The 17,982-nt window shown below is 46.0% G+C and overlaps 1 protein-coding gene across 1 annotated transcript in view; it reads right to left on the bottom strand.

Moving 5' to 3' along the window:
* The window catches only part of TLL2 (tolloid like 2), a 123,185-nt gene that overhangs the window by 72,977 nt on the left and 32,226 nt on the right, over nt 1-17,982 (bottom strand). The window contains exon 3 of the mRNA XM_021712915.1: nt 15,187-15,264. Within this exon, the coding sequence (XP_021568590.1) occupies nt 15,187-15,264 (78 nt within the window). The remainder of the gene's footprint in view (nt 1-15,186; nt 15,265-17,982) is intronic.

Raw genomic sequence — 17,982 nt, forward strand, 5'->3', positions numbered from 1 at the left:
GGAGGGAGGGAGGGAGGGAGGGAGGGAGAGAGGGAGGGAGAGAGAGAGAGAGAGGAGGAAGGATGGAAGAAAGACAGAATCAAGCAAACCACAGAATCCAGTGGGCCTGGACAGCTGCTCACAGCTCTTTGGATGAGGCCGAGGAAGGGGTGCGCTTTCTGCTCAGAGCCAGGAGCATTTGGGGAACAATTTTAGTCAAGTCCTTGCTTTGACCTATGAGTGTTGCACATTTTGAAATAATGTGTCCAGTATGACAAAGAAAGCGGACCGGCCTGTTGACACTGGAAAAATCGATTCTTTGTAAGATGGACCTCGGAAAAAAGCCTCTCCCCTGGCACCCCAGCTCTTCCCAGACTCTTGGCACATCTGGACCCTTAAGACAGGCATATGGGAAGCAAACGGAAGCTCCGTGGAAGGTTCCGTCTCCAGGCGTCAGGCCCTGGGAACGGCAGAGGTAGGCAGGTGGAACAGGACACTTAGGCATTTCACACATCGGTCAGAAGATTCAGAGTTTGATTTTCAGTCCATCTGCCTGAAACCTTTTCTTACTCTCATTTAGAGCATTTTCTCCTTAGTTTTTATACTTCCTCCCTTAAAATCAGCTTTTGATTTTGATTCTTTTATTTTTCTTGATTACATTAAATCCATTTATTACTTCCTTCTGGTCTCATTTGTTTCAGTCTGATGTTTTCTGTTTAGCTTCTTGACTCTCTTTTTTAAAAAATTGAGATCTAACTCACACACTATAATATTCATAATAATTGTACGCCTTTTTTTTCTTGAGTCGGAGTCTCACTCTGTCACCCAGGCAGCACAGTGGCACGCTCACGGCCACCACAGCCTTGACCTGCTGGGCTCAGGTGATCCTTCCGCCTCAGCCTTCCAAGTAGCTGGAACTATAGGCACACACCACTACGCCCAGCTAATTTTTTGATTTATTGTAGAGATGAGGTCTTGCCAAGTTGCCTAGGCTAGTCTCAAACCCGTGTGCTCAGGCAATCCGCTCACCTCAGCCTCCCAAAGTGCTGGAATGATAGGCTTGAGACATCGCACCCAGCTTCGTACGCCTCTTTAAGGCATATGACTCAGTGGCTCTTAGTGTTTTCACAAAGTTGTGCAACCATCAGCACCATCTAATTCTATGACATTTTCATCACTCCAGAAAGAACCCTGAGTCCATTAACAGTCACTCCCCATTTCTCCCTTCCCCTAGTCCTTGGTGACCAGTCATCTACTTGGTTGCTATGGATTTGTTTGTTCTGGACATTTCATATACCACGTGTGGCCTCCTGTGTCTGCTTCAAAATTCACCCATGCTGTGGTGTGAATCAATGCATCAATCCATTATGTGGTTGACTAACATCCTATTGTATAGACATACTACATTCTGTTTATCCATTTATCAGCTGATGAACATTTGGGTTGTTTCCACTTTGGGGCTATGATGAATAATGCTGCTGTGAACATTCATGTACACATTTCCATGGATATAAGTTTCCATTTCCCTTGGGTAAACGTCAAGGGGCGGAATTGTTGGGTCATATGGTAATACCATGTTTAACCTTTTGAGGAACTGCCAGGTTGTTTTCCAAAGCAGCTGCACTATTTTACATTCCCACCAGCAACGCACCAGGGTTCCAATATTGCCACATCCTCGTCAACTCTTGTTATTGTCAATCTTTATGGTGATAGCCAATCCTAATGGTGTGAAGTGGCATCTCACTATGGTTTTCATTTGTGTTCCGCTAATGACAAATGATGTTGAGCATCTCTTCATGTGCTTACCGGTCATGTGTATGTATTCTTTGGAGAACTAGCTATTCAAATCCTTTGTTCGTTTCTTTTGACTGTTGTGTTATAATTCATCTTTATATATTCTAGATAGAAAACCCTTCTCAAATATGTAATTTCCTAACATTTTCTTCCCATTCACTTTTATGATAGAGTCCTTGGAAGCACAAAAGTTTTGAATTTTGATGAAGTCCAATCTATCTATTATTTTATTGTATTGCTTGTGCTTTGGGGATCATAAAAAGACATAAGAAATCATAGCCTCATTCAGGATCACAGAGATTTATACCTATGTTTTATTCTAGGAGTTCTATAGTTTGGGCTCTTATATTTAGCCCTTTGATCCATTTTTAGTGAATTTTTGTATATGGTGTGAAGCAGGGTTTCAACTTCACTCTTTTGCATGTGGACATATAGCTGCCCTAGCACTATTTGTTGAAAAGACAACTTTTTCCCCCATGGAATTGTCTTGGCATCCCTCTCCAAAATCACCTGGTCCTGCTTTTTACCTCCTTGAGTTGAATGCTTGGCATATTTGACATTCTCTCTCTCTCTCTCTGTCTCTCTCTGTCTCTCTCTGTCTCTCTCTCTCTCTCTCTCTCCTGTCTCGCTCTCTCTCTCTCTTTCTCTATCTAAATATTTTTTTCCTACAGATAGTGTTTTGCTATGTTTCCCAGGCCGGTCTCTCCTTTTTGGCCTCAAGCAATTCTGCCACCTCAGCCTCCCATGTAGCTGGGATAACAAGTACGTACCACCACCTCTAGCTACCACGTACCACCACCTCTAGCTATCTTTCTTATACTCGAGAATCAACATTCTTAAGGGTAAAATTTATCTGATTCCCTCTTTCTCTAAGTCCTGCACTTTGACATGTACATTTTCAATGTTGGACATTGATATATTCTGTAAGTCTATTCAGACTTTCTTCTTTGACCTTCCAATTATTTAGAAATGTGATTTTTAATTTTTAAATTCTTGTCTCTGTGTGTGTTATTGATTTCTAACACTGCACTGTGTTCTAAAAACCTATTCTTTATGGCAGGGATCGGCAAACCTTTTCTGTAAAAGGCCAGACAGTAAATATTTTAAGCTTTGTGGGACATATATTTTTGTTGAAACTAGCCAACTCTGCCACTGTCATGTGAAAGTAGCCTTAGACACCATGTCAGTCCATGGGCATGGCTATTCCAATGAAACTTCATTTGCAAAACCAGATCGCAGGCTGGATTTGGCCTACTGACAAGATGGCTTGGCCTTGCTCCAAAGTCTCAGCTCCTTGGTATTGAGTCCTCTCTCTGTAACCTAGTACAAGGGTGGTTTTTATAAATGCTCCATGTGTTCCTGAGATCATGCACATTGTCTAAATGATGGGTTACATATGTTGTTCAGATACTCTACTTACAAATATGTTTGGTCTCTTGACGTATAAATTACTGAGAAAAGTGCTTTATTTTATTTATTTATTTATTTATTTATTTATTTATTTATTTATTTATTTATTGAGTTGGAGTCTCACTCTGTCGCCCAGACTGGAGTGCAGTGGCCGCTCCCGGCCACCACAGCCTTGACCTGCTGGGCTCCGGTGATCCTCCTGCCTCAGTCTTCCAAGGCCCAGCTAATTTTTTTAAAAATTTATTGTAGAGATGAGGTCTCGTCTGCCCAGGCAGGTCTCAAACCCACGGGCTCAGGCAATCCACTCACCTCAGCCTCCCAAAGGCGCGGGATTACAGGCTAAGCCACTGAGCCCAGCTGAGAAAAGTGCTTTAAACAACCTCTAAAACTAAGACTGTGAATCAACCTTTTCTTCTTTATCCTTAATTTTTGCTATAAATTGCTCAAGGCCATGTTAAATAATACAAGTTTAGGATTGTTAAATGTTCCAGATGAATTGTTTCTTTTATTATTAATGATCCTCTTTATAATAATAATAATGTTCACCCATGATAATTATTTTATCTGATATTAAAATTGCTATGCAATTTTTATTTTGATTAGGGTTTGCCTCGGTTAGCTTTTTCTATTCATTTATTTCCAATCTTTTTGTGCCACTATTTTTCAGTTGAGTCGTTCAACAAGTGTTATTCTCTGAGTTAATGACATTTCCCACAACAAACAATAAAACAAGCTTTGCAATGATCATAATATCGCAGTTCCATATTATTTTTACTGTATATAGAATAGCTTTTGGTAATTTGAAATTTTATTGAGATAATTGGAGATTCACACGCAGTTGGAAGAAATAAGAAAGAGTTCACATACCTTCCAATGGTTTTCTCCAATGGCAACATTTTACAAAATTACAATACAATAACACAGCTAGGATACATTTGGTTTCAGGAGGTTTTTTTTGTTTGTTTTGTTTTTTGTTTCTTGTACATTTCTTGGGATCTTCTATGTAGACAAACATGCCATTTGCAGATAGGGACAATCTTATTTTTTTAAATTTTTTGAGTCAGAGTCTCACTCCATCGCCCAGGCTGGAGTGCAGTGGCACATTCACAGCCACCCCAGTGTTGACCTGCTGGGCACCGGCGATCCTTCCGCCTCAGCCTTCCAAGTAGCTGGAATTACAGGCATGCACCACCACACCTGGCTATTTTTTTTGTTGTTGTTGTAGAGATGAGGTCTCGCCAAGTTACCCAGACTGGTCTCGAACCCATGGGCTCAGGCAATCCTCTCTCCTCAGCCTCCCAAAGTGCTGGGATTACAGCTTGAGCCACCATGCCTGACCCACAATTTTAACCCCTCCTTTTCCAATGCAATGTCTAAGCCTCCAGAACTATGTTTAGAAAGAGCATAAGAGCAGGCATCCCCGCCTTGTTCTTGACCTTACCAGAAGGCATCCAGTCTTCACCATTGACTATGATGTAAGCTGTAGGATTTGCTCTAGAATCTCTGCAACAAGTGAGTATAATCCCGCTCTCTTCCTAACTTAAGTTTTTATCACGGATACGTGTTAGACTTTGTTCAATGCTTTTTCTGCATGAACACATGTGATCACAGGGCTTTTCTTTATTAGCTTGTTGACATCACGAGTATGAATTGACTTTGAAATGTTGAATCAGCCTTGTGTATCTGGAACAAGTCCCACTGAGTTATGGTGTATAAATCTTTTTTATACATCTTTGGATTTGATTTGCTAATATTTTGTTGAGGATTTCTGCATGTGAGTTTAACTAGGTTTTAGGTGTGTCTCTTATAAACAGCAAATAGCTAGTTGTTTTTTCTCGCTGTTTAACCAGAGAATCTCTCTTCTAACAGTTGAATTACATTATTTTATAACTGGCATATCTGGGGTTGTTTTCTTCCTTTTGTTTTATGCTTTCCTTTGACTCCTTTTTTCTTTGGGTTTTTGCTTGTTTTTTTTGAGTCGGCAGCTCCCTCTGTTGCCCCGGCTGGAGTGTAGTGGCACACTCACGGTCACCTCAGCCTTGACCTGCTGGGTCTAGGTAATCCTTCCGCCTCAGCCTTCAGAGTAGCTGGAACCCCAGGCATGTGCCACCACGCCCAGCTAAGTTTTTGATTTACTGTAAAGACGAGGTCTCACCAAGTTGTCCATGCCGGTCTTGAACCCCTGGGCTCAAGAAATCCTCTTGCTGCCTCTACTCCTAAAGTGCTGGGGTTACAAGCACGAGCCACCACGTCCAGCTTGTCTTTTTTTCTTTCTTCCTTTTTTGTTCCTTTCCTGCTCTCTATTGGATTCAGACATTTTTCTACATTTACTTTTTATCATGGTTCCCTTTCTATTCACTAGCATTGCCCTTCATTTTTAATGTTCGTACTTGACTTAACAAAAGATAAAGAATTCATGAGCTAGAAGACAGACCAGAAGAAATCAGAATCCCCAAGTCCCATTCTAAGAAACATGGGGCTCTTCGAAGAGTTTGATTTGTTTTGTCTACCTCCTTTCAAACTCTCAGATGAGTCACTATCATCGATGTTCATGTGTTTGTTTACAATCTGTATTTCTATCTCCTTCATATTCACCCATTTCCTCACTCACGGCTGTTCTTATATCCCACTTCTTTGCCTGGAAATGATCATAAGCTCTCAGTTTTTATCCGAACCCTAAATGCTGGCCTTTTTTCTTTTCTTTTCCTTTCTTTTTTTGAGTTGGAGTCTCACTCTTTGTCGCCCAGGCTGGAATGCAGTGGCACAATCACAGCCACTGCAGCCTCGGCCTGCTGGGCTCAGGCAATCCTTCCGCCCCAGCCTTCCAAGTAGCTGGAACTACAGATGCACACCACCATGCCCGGCTAGTTTTTGTGATTTGTTGTAGAGACAAGGTTCACCAAGTTACCTGGGCTCGTTTGGAACCCCCAGGCTCAGGCAATCCCCTTGCCTCGGCCTCCCAAAGTGCTGGGATTACAGGCTAAGCCACCGCACCCAGCCCTGATCATTTTTTTCTTAAACTTGCAAATTCCTAACTAAGGGGCCTGGAGAGACAGGGTTTTTTGGGTTTTTTTTTACTTTCCAACCTGGTTCTGGCATAACGTTACATAACAGATAAAGAAGGAAAATCCATCCAAGTTTTCTATGATCTTGTGAAGCAGTCTTTTGGGGATCCCGGGCACTTTAAAGACACTCCCCAGGTCTCTCTGAAGTCTGCCACCACCCATAAAGCTTTATCTACATATCAAGAAACTTGGTTCCCTCCTGTATCATTCCTCAAGTTACCTGTTTCCTTTATTGCTTTCAGAATTCCTTAGATGACTAATTGGCAGTCAGAAAATCTTTTTTTTTTTCTTCTTGAGTTGGAGTCTCACTCTGTCACCCAGACTGGAGTGTAGTGGCCGCTTCCGGCCACCGCAGCCTCGACCTGCTGGGCTCCGGCAACCCTTCTGCCTCAGCCTTCCGAGTAGCCGGAACTATAGGCGCGCGCTACCACGCCCGGCTAATTTTTGATTTATTGTAGAGAGGTCTCGCCAATTTGCCCGGGCGGGTCTCGAACCCGCGGACTTAGGCAATTCACTCACCTCAGCCTCCCAAAGCGCGGGATTACAGGCTGAGCCACCGAGCCCGACTCAGAAAATCTTTAAATCCACTTATAGCCTGCCCTCCCTCCATCTCCCCTTGGAGATGTCCCATCGAGTTGATGCAAATCTCACCAGTATTGATTTATAGTGTTTGGTAACTTCTTTCCTAAAATGTATAGAACCAAACTGCAATTGAACCACCCCAGACACATGTTCTCAAGACATCTTGGGGTTGTGTCCCGGGCCTAGTCACTTACACTTGGCTCAGAATAAACCATCTCAAATATTTTAGAGTTTGGCATCTTTCATCAATATGATACAGAGACCCACTCATGTCTGTCCATATTGACCCAGCCCCTAGACAAGGGCCTGGCAAGGGTTCAAGTGCTCCTCCTGCACATTCCTGAACAACATTCCTGAGAGTCCCCGTATCTCCTACGCATTCCCAGGAAGTAGTTTCAGGGGATCCTTGACTTCCCTGTAGATGACACCCAGTCAACTGAAAGACACAAATCCTCTTTTGCTGAGTGGTCATAAGTTTGAATAATGTATCAACTGCATGGATACAAATGACATTGTGTCAATATAATTTGTATAATTTTTGTATTCATGTAATCGTAAGTTTTGTGATTTGTATAAGTTTTGCATACTGCACGATGTCTTAGGCCTTGTAAACTCCTTTACTCTACGGCAAGCTTGATTCATTCTTCTGCCCAGCCCTACTGATAAAAGCTCTGAGATACCTCTGACACCTGGCACCAGGCAGTCTGGACCCAAAAAATGTCACTATGGCGATAAATACGGCTGAAACTCAAGTTCTGTGCAATGCTCTGCTGGTCATGTGGCTAATGTATAACTAACAACTCTGGACTTATAAAAGTGAACTATAAAAGCCCCTAGGGTGAGCAGAACCATTTTAGAAAGACCTCGAGTCTGGTTCTGCTCCCTGGATTCGAACTCAGAAAAAAACCTTTTTTCCACCAGTTCCCTGCCCCTTGATATTTCGGTATCAAGGCAGAGCAGCCATTATTCAGACCATAACGATCATATCTGTAAATATCTTTTATCCTCACTGTTGAAACAAGGTTTAGCTGGGAATGTTGTAAGCTGACAGATACTGTTTCCCCTGCATGCTCCAGGGCCTCGCTGTCTCTGCTATTGCTAGTGGGAAGTATCTTTTTCGTTTAATGGTCTCTCCATTACGCGTCATCTGTCTCATCCTTTGTTCTGTTTTCCTTCTTTTGTCCTTTGTCTTTGGTGTTCCTCAGCATCATTTATAATTGCTGAGACACAGGTTTGTTTTCATTGGTTTGGGACTTACTATGATTCTTGAAATTTCACATCTTCTTTCCATTCTGGAAAATTCTCATTCATTATATGTTTGCCTGTTGCCTCCTTCCTGGTTTCTCTGTGGAAATTCTCTGATCGCCTGGAATTCCTGTTGCTTCCACAGTGAATGCTGTTATTTGTCATTTTATCCCCCAAGCCTCTTCATCTTTTTTCCACATTTTATGTCTTGGTGCTTTATCTCTCATGCTGAAATGGACACGGTTTCCTCAGATCTGTTTTCTACTTCCCTTGTTTTCTCTTCAGTTGCGTTCAACACTGTTTCTCATTCTAGTTTCAATGACTATAATTGTCATTTATAGAAGACTCATTTAGCGCTAAATCTGTCTCCTCTTTTTTTTACATTTTCCTGTTTCTTTCCCCTCTAGAGTTTCGAATACTCCTTTGTCTCTTTACCCATTTTAGTCATATTATAATCTTCTTCAGATTGTTCTACTATTTTTTTTATATACTTTTTTTTTTTTTTAGTTGGGGTCTCACTCTGTCACTCAGCACAGCGGCTTGATCACAACTCACCTCACCCTTCATCTCCTGAGCTCAGGCGATCCTTCTGCCTCAGCCTCCTGAGTAGCTGGGACTACAGGCATGTGTCACCACATTCAGTTAATTTTTTACCTTATTTTTTTTTGTAGAGACAAGGTTTTGCTATCGTGCCTAGGCTGGTCTTGAACTCCTGTTCAAGCAATCCTCCTGCCTCAGTCTCCCAAAGTGCTGGGATTACAGGCGTGAGCCACCACACCCGAGTTGCTTTATTATTTCTACATTTTGGAATACCAGTTCTCCAATTTATTGTGTCTGCAGTGTCTTCCTCATGGATTCTTGTGTTTTTGTTTTAAGTTCAGTTCTAGGGGAGGTTACTCCTTTCCACAGGAGTCCCATAGGCCTTGCATCATGGGTGTAACTCTGTTTTGTATTTTTTCAGAGCCCTTGGGATTCTTTGAGTCCCAGATCAATGTTTATGTTAATTTTTCAGTTTAGGGTTTCCATACACAGGAAGTGTAATGTGAGAACTTGTAACTGCAGGAGGAGCAGGCTTTGGGATTCAGTTTCTTACAGCCTAAGAAAGACACCAGGATTCTCCCTGTCTCTGAGCCCTTTGAAGGCATTTGTTTTATGCAGGATCTCAGTCTCTCCTGCCTCCCATGGGACCAGGGCCACATCTGCACTTAGATGGGCATTAAACACCAGCCCTTACCCCTTAGCCCTGGTCCTGTTTCAGGGTCCCCTGCATGTCTTGTCACATTTGTGCCCTTTGAACTCAGCTCTGCATTTTAAATTTGGGGTAAGGGAAAGGTTATATTGTTTTTCAGCACTCCTGTACTTGTGTAAGGGGTCCCAACTCATTTCGGCTGGTCATATTGCCAGACCCAGAAAGCTGGTCTAGGATACATTTTGAAACCTGAAAACAATTGTTTTACTGCTAGAATTTCTAGAACAGAAGTCATACACTTGCAGTCTTGGGATAAACCCAACTCACAGATGTGTTTTGTTTGGCCTGGACACTTTTGGCCCACACAATGTTTTTTTAAAAAATCTCACTTTAGAAGTCAACTTTTAAAAATCAAGGGATTTCACATAAGAATTCAGATTTTCTAGTTTTTCTTTAAAAAAAATTGAATGATCTGGTGGCTGCAGGCCCATCTTCCCACGATCAGAGAACGTGTTCCCATTTGCTAGAATCTTTCTCCCACTTCGCGTTGTCCCATCCAATCCATTTCACCTGTTTACATGTCCTGCCTGGTCTCTATGACAGATATTCTAATTTGCTCTCCCAGCCCTAAACAACAAATGGCATCAAGATATTGAATGTGAATTGCTCTGATAGACTGGAAGCCCCATGAGGGCAAGGACAGTTTGATCACCCCTCCGTTCTCCACACCCTGCACAGGGCCTGGCTGGTGATAAGCATTCAATATTCGTGTATTCTGAATGAGTGAATTAAAGAAGGGATGAGCTATTCTAAAAATAAACAGCCCAACAGTCCAAGCAATTCTGTGGCAGAAAGCTCTCCAAAATGTTGACAACACTTACACCCTTAATGTTTACATCCTGAGAATCATCACAGCTTAAGTAATCACAGGCGGTGGTGGAAGTTTGTTATTCATTTCCCATATGGTTTTCAACAAGTCTCTTAATTTTCCTCTGCTGCCAACTCTCCTTTGGAGAATGGGCAAGAATATTTTTCTATTCAAGAGAATAACACCAAGACATCCCGTGTCCCTCAGACAAGCTGTGCTGTAGATATGTGTGACTCTGGCATGGTAAGGACCGGGTTATGCAGCCAAATCATCATGGGAAAGTCTTAAGTGCACCTGGAAAGGGATGGGGGTGTCATTTCCAGAGATGGGCTATTGAATGACAGCTCCCCTTTGGTCCAGTGAGAAATTTAATTTGCTGAGGACTCAACACAGGAAGCATTTGCCGATTAAAAATATGTCTAAACAGATGTTCTGCTTAGCCTGGAAGAACGATCTTAATGCAACTGTCATTATTGGATTTTCTTGGATTACTACTATCTGGAATTGGAGTCCAAATAGAAGGATGTAATTATTTATTATGGCCAAAAGTCCTGCATTTGAAGAGGAGCTCAGGGGAGTCTGACAGGATTTAACACGCTGGGGGTGGAGGGGAGATAAAGCTCATTTAAATTCTCTGGCTCTGGGAGTAAGTCCTGTCCTCTCTGAAGGAGCAGAGCAGTTGTTGATATTCAATCTTCCATCTCCAGCTGAAGGCGCAGCCATGTCACAGACCAGGCCTGTCCCAGCCTTCTCCAGCGAGGAACTGCAGTTTTTAGATATGACAACTGGTCATTCCTGCTCTGGAGGTAAACACTCCGACAGTCCAGCCATCTGTGTAACCCTCACCCCGAAGGTGACGGGCAAATTTGCACCTCACCTGTGGCAATCCCCAAACACTCCCCTTCGTAAAAGGAAGACTAGGTTATTCTGCACAGTTGTTCGCAAATCCAGCTGCACCCCAGAGCCCACCGGGGAGCTTTTAAACAGTTCTGATGTCTGTTCCCCGGCCCGAGATCGAGAATCAATTGGCCCAGAGTGGATCCGAGGCATCTGGAGTTTCTAAAGCTCCCCAGGTGATGACAAAGCGTGGTGAAGTTTGGGAGCCACTGATGCAGCCCCAAGGTTAGGATCAAGGGGTCTGGGGTGGTGGGGACTTAGAGAAACGCCACCACTTGCTGCCTTTGGCTCTGGACAAGCCAGGTCCTCCATGAAGCCCCACTTCCTGCCGCAGGGTGGTGGTGACTCAGCTCATGACCGTCAAACACCGACGGTGAGCAGGGTCAACCTGAGCCACCACCGTGGCCATGAAGGTCTGCGGTCAGGCCAGGCGGAAAGAAGGACCGGAAGTCCTCGGGGCTCGGTGGCCACACCCAGCTGCGCTGACATGAGTGACATCGGGGATTCCAGCGTTGAGTGGGGATTTGCACCCAAGCCTGTGGGATGTCCGTCCTCCGGGTCCACCAGATTCCACTCTGATTTGCTTTAGGGACAGTGAGTGAAAGTGAAGGGTCCATTCTCTCTCCCGAACAGGGTTCTGGAAGGCGGGCTCTAGCCAAACGGTCACAGCCCCACCCCTGAGCCACAGCAGGCACCATTCCTCAAGCCCACACCAGCCCTGAAACGCACTGCACCCTCCTCACCAGGGGCGGGAGGCTGCTCTGACCCAGTGATCGGCGGTGATGCGGAATGAACATTTCAGCCATTCCCGTCCCCACGCTGGAGGCACAAATCCCGACCGTCAGGGCTGAGAAGAGTCACATAATGCCAGGAACTGAGACGCCCTCAGCTCCTTTATGCTGCTTGGGGGGTCTCGGTCTCCATCTCTGGGAGGGCCGGGAGGGGGGCATTTGTGATTAAAGGGGACTCTGAGACAGACACAACTTGTCTTACCTTTTTTTTTTTTTTTTTTGAGTTGGAGTCTCACTCTGTCGCCCAGACTGGAGTGCAGTGGCCGCTCCCGGCCACCGCAACCTCGACCTGCTGGGCTCCGGCGATCCTTCCACCTCAGCCTTCCGAGTAGCTGGAACTACAGGTGTGTGCTACCACACCCAGCTAATTTTTTGATTTATTGTAGAGACGAGGTCTCGCCAAGTTGCCCAGGCGGGTCTCGAACCCGCAGGCTCAGGCAATCCACTCACCTCGGCCTCCCAAAGCGCGGGATTACAGGCTGAGCCACCGAGCCCGGCTTATCTTTCATTCAAACAAAAGCAAAAGGCAGCCCAGGCTGGTGTATGATCAATCGTGTCCTGAAGGAACCAGGTGGGAAGGAGGGAGGGACAGGGGAGGGGTTAAAACAGGGAAGGATGGAGCAACAGACCAGAACAGGGGAGGAGGGAGGGAAGGAATAGAAGAGGAAAGGACAGAGGGACAGGATGGAAGAGGGAAAGACGGAGGCTGTGTTGCCCAGGCTGGTCTTGGATTCCTAGGCTCAAGCCATCCTCCTGCCTCAGCCTCCCAAAGTGCTGGGCCTACCAGCATGAGCCACCATTCCCGGCCCAAAATACACATTCGAAAGAGAGGCCTGCACATGGTCCCAGCCATGAGCTGGGAAGCTAAGAAACAGATGCAGATTTGTCAAACGGCTGTGGGGTGAGTGGGAGAAACAAAGGAATCTATCACTAAAAGAAGCCAAACTGAGGAGGACCAGCAATGGAAGAGGAAAGTGGGCAAAGGATAAGAAGAGGGGAGTCCCGCTGACAAACGTAGGACAGACGTTCAAAGGCACCAGCAGCCAGAGAAACGCAAGTGAGGGAAAAATAAGGTGTTGTTTACTTGTTAAATGCACGGATACTACCTAGCACAACTGAGGCTGCGGGGAAGGGGCACACTTGGAGGTTGCTATGGAAATAGCAATTGTTACACCATTTCAAACATAGTCTAGCAGCATCTATTAACAATATACTAAACCCAGCACTTTGGGAGGTGGAGGTGAGAGGACTGCCTGAGACCAAAGGTTCAGGACCAGACTGGGCAACTTGGCAAGACCTCACCTCTACAAACAATCAAAAAATTAGCCAGGTGTGGTGGCGTGCACCATAGCCCCAGCTACCCACGATGCTGAGGAGGAAGAATCGCCTGAGCCCAGGAAGTCCAGGCTGTGGTAGCTGGGAGCATGCCACTGCCCTCCAGTCTGGGAGACCGAATGAGACTCCAACTCAAAAAAAGGAAAATAAATAAATACATTAAAAAGAAAAACACAGTAAGCGTGTAAGGAAATATGTTCAGAAATGTTTACAGCAGGCATTGTTCAGGATGGTAAATGCCTGAAGTGAACTGAAAGGTAATAATAAGGAGACAATTTAAAAAATTATGGTTCGGCCGGGTGCAGTGGCTCAAGTCTAAAGTCTCAGCACTTTAGGAGGCCAAGGTGAGGGGATTGCCTGAGCCCATAGGTTCAAGAATAGCCTAGGTAACTTGGTAAGACCTCATCTCTACAATAAACCAAAAAATTAGCCGGACGTGGTAGTGCACGCCTGTGGTTCCAGCTACTTGGAAGGCTGAGGCAGAAGGATTGCTGGAGCCCAGCAGGTCGACACTGGGGTGGCCGTGAGGGTGCCACTGAACTCCAGCCTAGGCAATGGCGTGAGACTCCAACTCAAAAAAAAAAAAAAAAAATTATGGTTCACCCATGCCAGGAATATCTATTGAAAAGAATACATTTGGGGATGGGCAAGGTGGCCCACACCTGGAATCCCAGCACTTTGGGAGGCCAAGGCGGGAGGATTGTGTGAAGCCAGGAGTTCAAGACCAGCCTGGGCAATATGGTGAATGAAGTGAATGAACCTACAAATTCAAAAAAATCTACTAATTCACAAAAATTAGCCAAGCCTGGTGGCATGCACTTGTAGTCCCAGCTACCCGGGAGGATGAGGGTAAGGGTCACTTGAGCTCAGCAGTCCAAGGTTACAGTGCCACTGCACTCCAGCCTGGGTGACAGAGCAGAACTTTGTCTCTAAAAGTTAATTTAAAAAAAAAAAAAAAGGAGTACACTTACATTATAACTAGTGCCTTGGAGGGATTTTGCCCATGAGGTACTGATGAGAAAAGCATGACGCATAAAAAAGACGTGTCGAATATGATACTGATTTTCATTTTTTAATTTAATTTAATTTTTTTCCGTCTCCCTCTGTTGCCCAGGTTGGAGTACAGTGGCACAATCATGGCCACCGCAGCCTCGACCTGCTGGGCTCTGGCGATCCTTCCTCCTCAGCCTTCCAAGTAGCTGGAACTACAGGGGTGTGCTACCACACCTGGCTAGTTTTTTTATTGACTGTAGAGACAAGGTCTCACCCACTTGCCCAGGTTGCTCTCGAAATCCTCTCGCCTCGGTCTCCCAAAGTGCTGGGATTAGGGGCTTGAGCCACCATGCCTGGCCATGATCCTAATTTTTAAAAACAATGGCAAAGCCAGCGTCTGTATTCATGTTTATACGTGTATCTCTGCATATGTGTATATGTTAGTAAATGCACCCAGAGAAAAATACAAAGCGGGCACACAGAGTCATTAGCAAGCATGACCCAGAAAGTACAGAGGCTGGTTTGTGGAAAGCAAAATCGAAGGAGGTGGCCAAGTTAAAGGAAAAAGAAAAAACAATAACACTTAAAAAAAAAAAAAAAAGGCATGAGGAAAACACATGTATGCATTTGTGTGAATGTGTGTGAAGTTTTATGTATGCATGGGTATACACAAAACTATAAAATCGCATGAAAGCAAAAACACAAAATAAAGCAAGTAATGATTTCTGCTTCATTTCTACACAAGTGCCCTCGAAACACAGTATTCATTCTGGCATTTAAGAAGGCTTCCTTTGGCTTGCTGTTAACTTCATGGAGGGAGGGAGAATGACTGCTTGTGGGTACAGGATCTCCTTTGGGGACGATGACAAATCTGGAACAAGATGGGGTGATGGCTACACAGCACTGTCCCTGGCCTCACTGCCACCCAGTGGTACGCTTTTTTAAGATGGTTAAAACGGCGAATCTGATGCTATGGCTATTTTTCCACAATGGAAAGAGAAAAAAAGGTTCTCAGAGACCTGGTGGGCCTCATATTACCCATTGGAGCCTCCCTGGCGCCGGTGTCAGGGGTCGTGGCGTTTGGCCCGCTCTCCGATGGCGACTCTTCAAGCCCACCTGGGGGAATGAGAAGAAAGGTAAGTGAGGACACGCCAAGCCTTCTCTGCACCAAGGGAGGAGGGAGCAAACCTGTCACCTGGGGGTGACCAGAATCACCGCAGAGCCATACGGTTTGCTCAGCAAAGGTTTGTGGGCACCTATCACACACCAGGCAGTTCTAGATGCCAAGGCAAAGACAGGCCTGTTTTTGGTTTTGTTGTGTTTTATTTTTGAGTTGGGTTTTCACTCTGGGGCCCAGGTTGGTGTACACTCGATGATCAGGGCTCAGTGCAGCCTCCACCTCCCAGGCTCAGACGATCCTTCTGCCTCAGCCTCCCGAGCAGCTGGGACTATAGGCGTGTGCCGCCATGCTCGGACAATTATTTTTGAACCTGGTTTTTTATAACCACACACGTGATTCACAAAATAAAGGAATTACTTACTCTCCTCGATCGAGTCAAGGGCACTCAGAAGCAAATTTGCAAAGTTACCGGGCAATCCCAAAGCCAGCCCCAACGCAACAGGCCTGGGGTCTGCCTGAAGTGGAATGCAGGAGACATGCCCAGGGCTGCTGCCTTAGTGTCCTTGGCACCCTCTGGGCACTCTGGTTTCCTCCCCGGGGTGAGTATCCTTGTAGAAACTGCCGGGTTGATTTTGTCAATCAGACCTCTCCCACAAGGACAGGGAGGCTTGTCCTTGTCTGCGGGCTGCCAGTATCTACAAACCGGGCTAACGCTTGTGTCTGCCAGAGCGATGGCCAATCACCAAATATCTACTCCATCTCCTATGTGCCAGGTGCAGTTCCGGCCCTCGTGGGTCCAGCGTGAACAAGACGGATGGGTCCCTGCCCTCAAGATGTGTCCGTTCTAAATGCGGAGCTAGACAATAAACAGCGGGGAAGAAAATAACCGAGCAAGATCGTTGCAGGCTGGGAAACCACTCCAGAGAAGACCAAACTCGGCGTGTGGCAGAGTGCGACACCAGGAGCTGCCTGGCTGGCAGCTGGCAAGGGCCCAGGGGAGGGGACACCACAGTGACGTCTGAAAGGCAGGAAGCATCTGGCTGCTTGGAGGTCTGGGCCCCAGTGTCTTCAGCAGAGGAAGGATCTGGAAAGAGCTGGGGCGGGGAGTGAGCTTGCCACGTGTCAGGGAAGCCTGTGGGGGGTGAGAGGGATGGGGCAGGGGGGTAGTACTGGACCACAAGGCCTTGCCAGCCAGGCTGTGTCCTTTGACTCGATCTCTCTGTCACAGGAACCCCGTGGAGGGTTTAAAGTGTTGTGACCCGCCGGGCTCGGTGGCTCAGCCTGTAATCCCGCACCTTTGGGAGGTTGAGGTGAGTGGATTGCCTGAGCCCATGGGTTCGACACCCGCCTGGGCAGCGAGACCTCATCTCTACAATAAATCAAAAAATCAACCGGGCGTGGTAGCGCGTGCCGGTAATTCCGGCTACTCGGAAGGCTGAGGCGGAAGGATCGCCGGAGCCCAGCAGGTCGAGGCTGCGGTGGCCGGGAGCGGCCACTGCACTCCAGTCTGGGTGACAGAGTGAGACTGCAACTCAAAAAAATAAAAATAAAATAAAATAAAGTGTTGTAACCCAAGTCTAGAGAAGAGAGACTGTCCACACGACAAAGGGTCCAATAATGAGTCCTTTATTGCCGGCGGTCGAGAGGGGTCTTGCACCACCGAAGTCTCTTGACCCCAGGTGAGATTTTCAGGGTACTTTTTATAGGCAAACTGAGACATTTACAGAGACAGAACATCTGCTTTGGGGTTAGGTAAGGGTAGGCAGGGGTGCATTGCAAATAAGGGAGAGCTCTGGGTGGGTACAGGGCGGTGGGGGCTGTTTACACGCAAACTAAAAATGTTGCGTCAGCCACGCAGGGGTTTAAGCAAACAAAATGGAGTTCTATCGCAAAACGGGGTTTAACAATCTTGAAACAACATCTCGAACACTGCAAACACATCATGTCTCACTGCAGACACATCAAACACTTCAAGAACAAGAGAGGGGTGTGTTTTACCGAGATCGCTCTGGGGTGTGGGCAGGGAAAAGTGGAAACAGAGGAAGCGTTAAGGGCCTTGCAAGGGTCCAGAAGGAGGTGGCGGTGTGGACGGGACACCGCAGTGGAGGTGTTGGGGCTACCGTCAGAGGCGAGGTGACGGAGGGGCTGATGGTTTTGGTCTGAGGGAGGAGGGGAGGGGTTGCCCATGGCCCCGCACTTGAGGCTTGAGCCACTGTGTGGGTAGTGACACCAGGGAGCAAATCTGAGGACAAAGACTGTGACCAGGAGAGACGAACACACACATGAAACTACAGCAAAGCAACCAAAGGACAAGCTATTTGCTAATAAAAAAAATGTCTTGCATTTGTTTAGAAATTTGCAGCTTACAAAGCAGTTTTCTAGTATCTTTTGACTCTGATTATAAAACATTCTCTGGTAGCTGGAGTGTAATCTGATTTTCTTAAACTTTTTTTTTTTCCTGAGTTGGAGTCTCACTCTGTTGCCCAGGCTGGAGTGCAGTGGCACACTTAAGGCCACCCCTGTCGTTGTCTTGCTAGGCTCCGGTGATCCTTCCACCTCAGTCTCCCAAGTAGCCGGAACTACAGGTGTGCACTACCATGCCCGGCTAATTTTTTATTTATTGTAGACACGAGGTCTTGCCAAGTTGCCCGGGCTGGTCTCGAACCTGCAGGCTCAGACAATCCACTTGCCTCGGCCTCCCAAAGTGCTGGGAT

This window comes from Carlito syrichta, unplaced genomic scaffold, assembly GCF_000164805.1.
Source record: "Carlito syrichta isolate Samal-C Ts95f unplaced genomic scaffold, Tarsius_syrichta-2.0.1 Scaffold303721, whole genome shotgun sequence".
Lineage (NCBI taxonomy): Eukaryota > Metazoa > Chordata > Mammalia > Primates > Tarsiidae > Carlito > Carlito syrichta.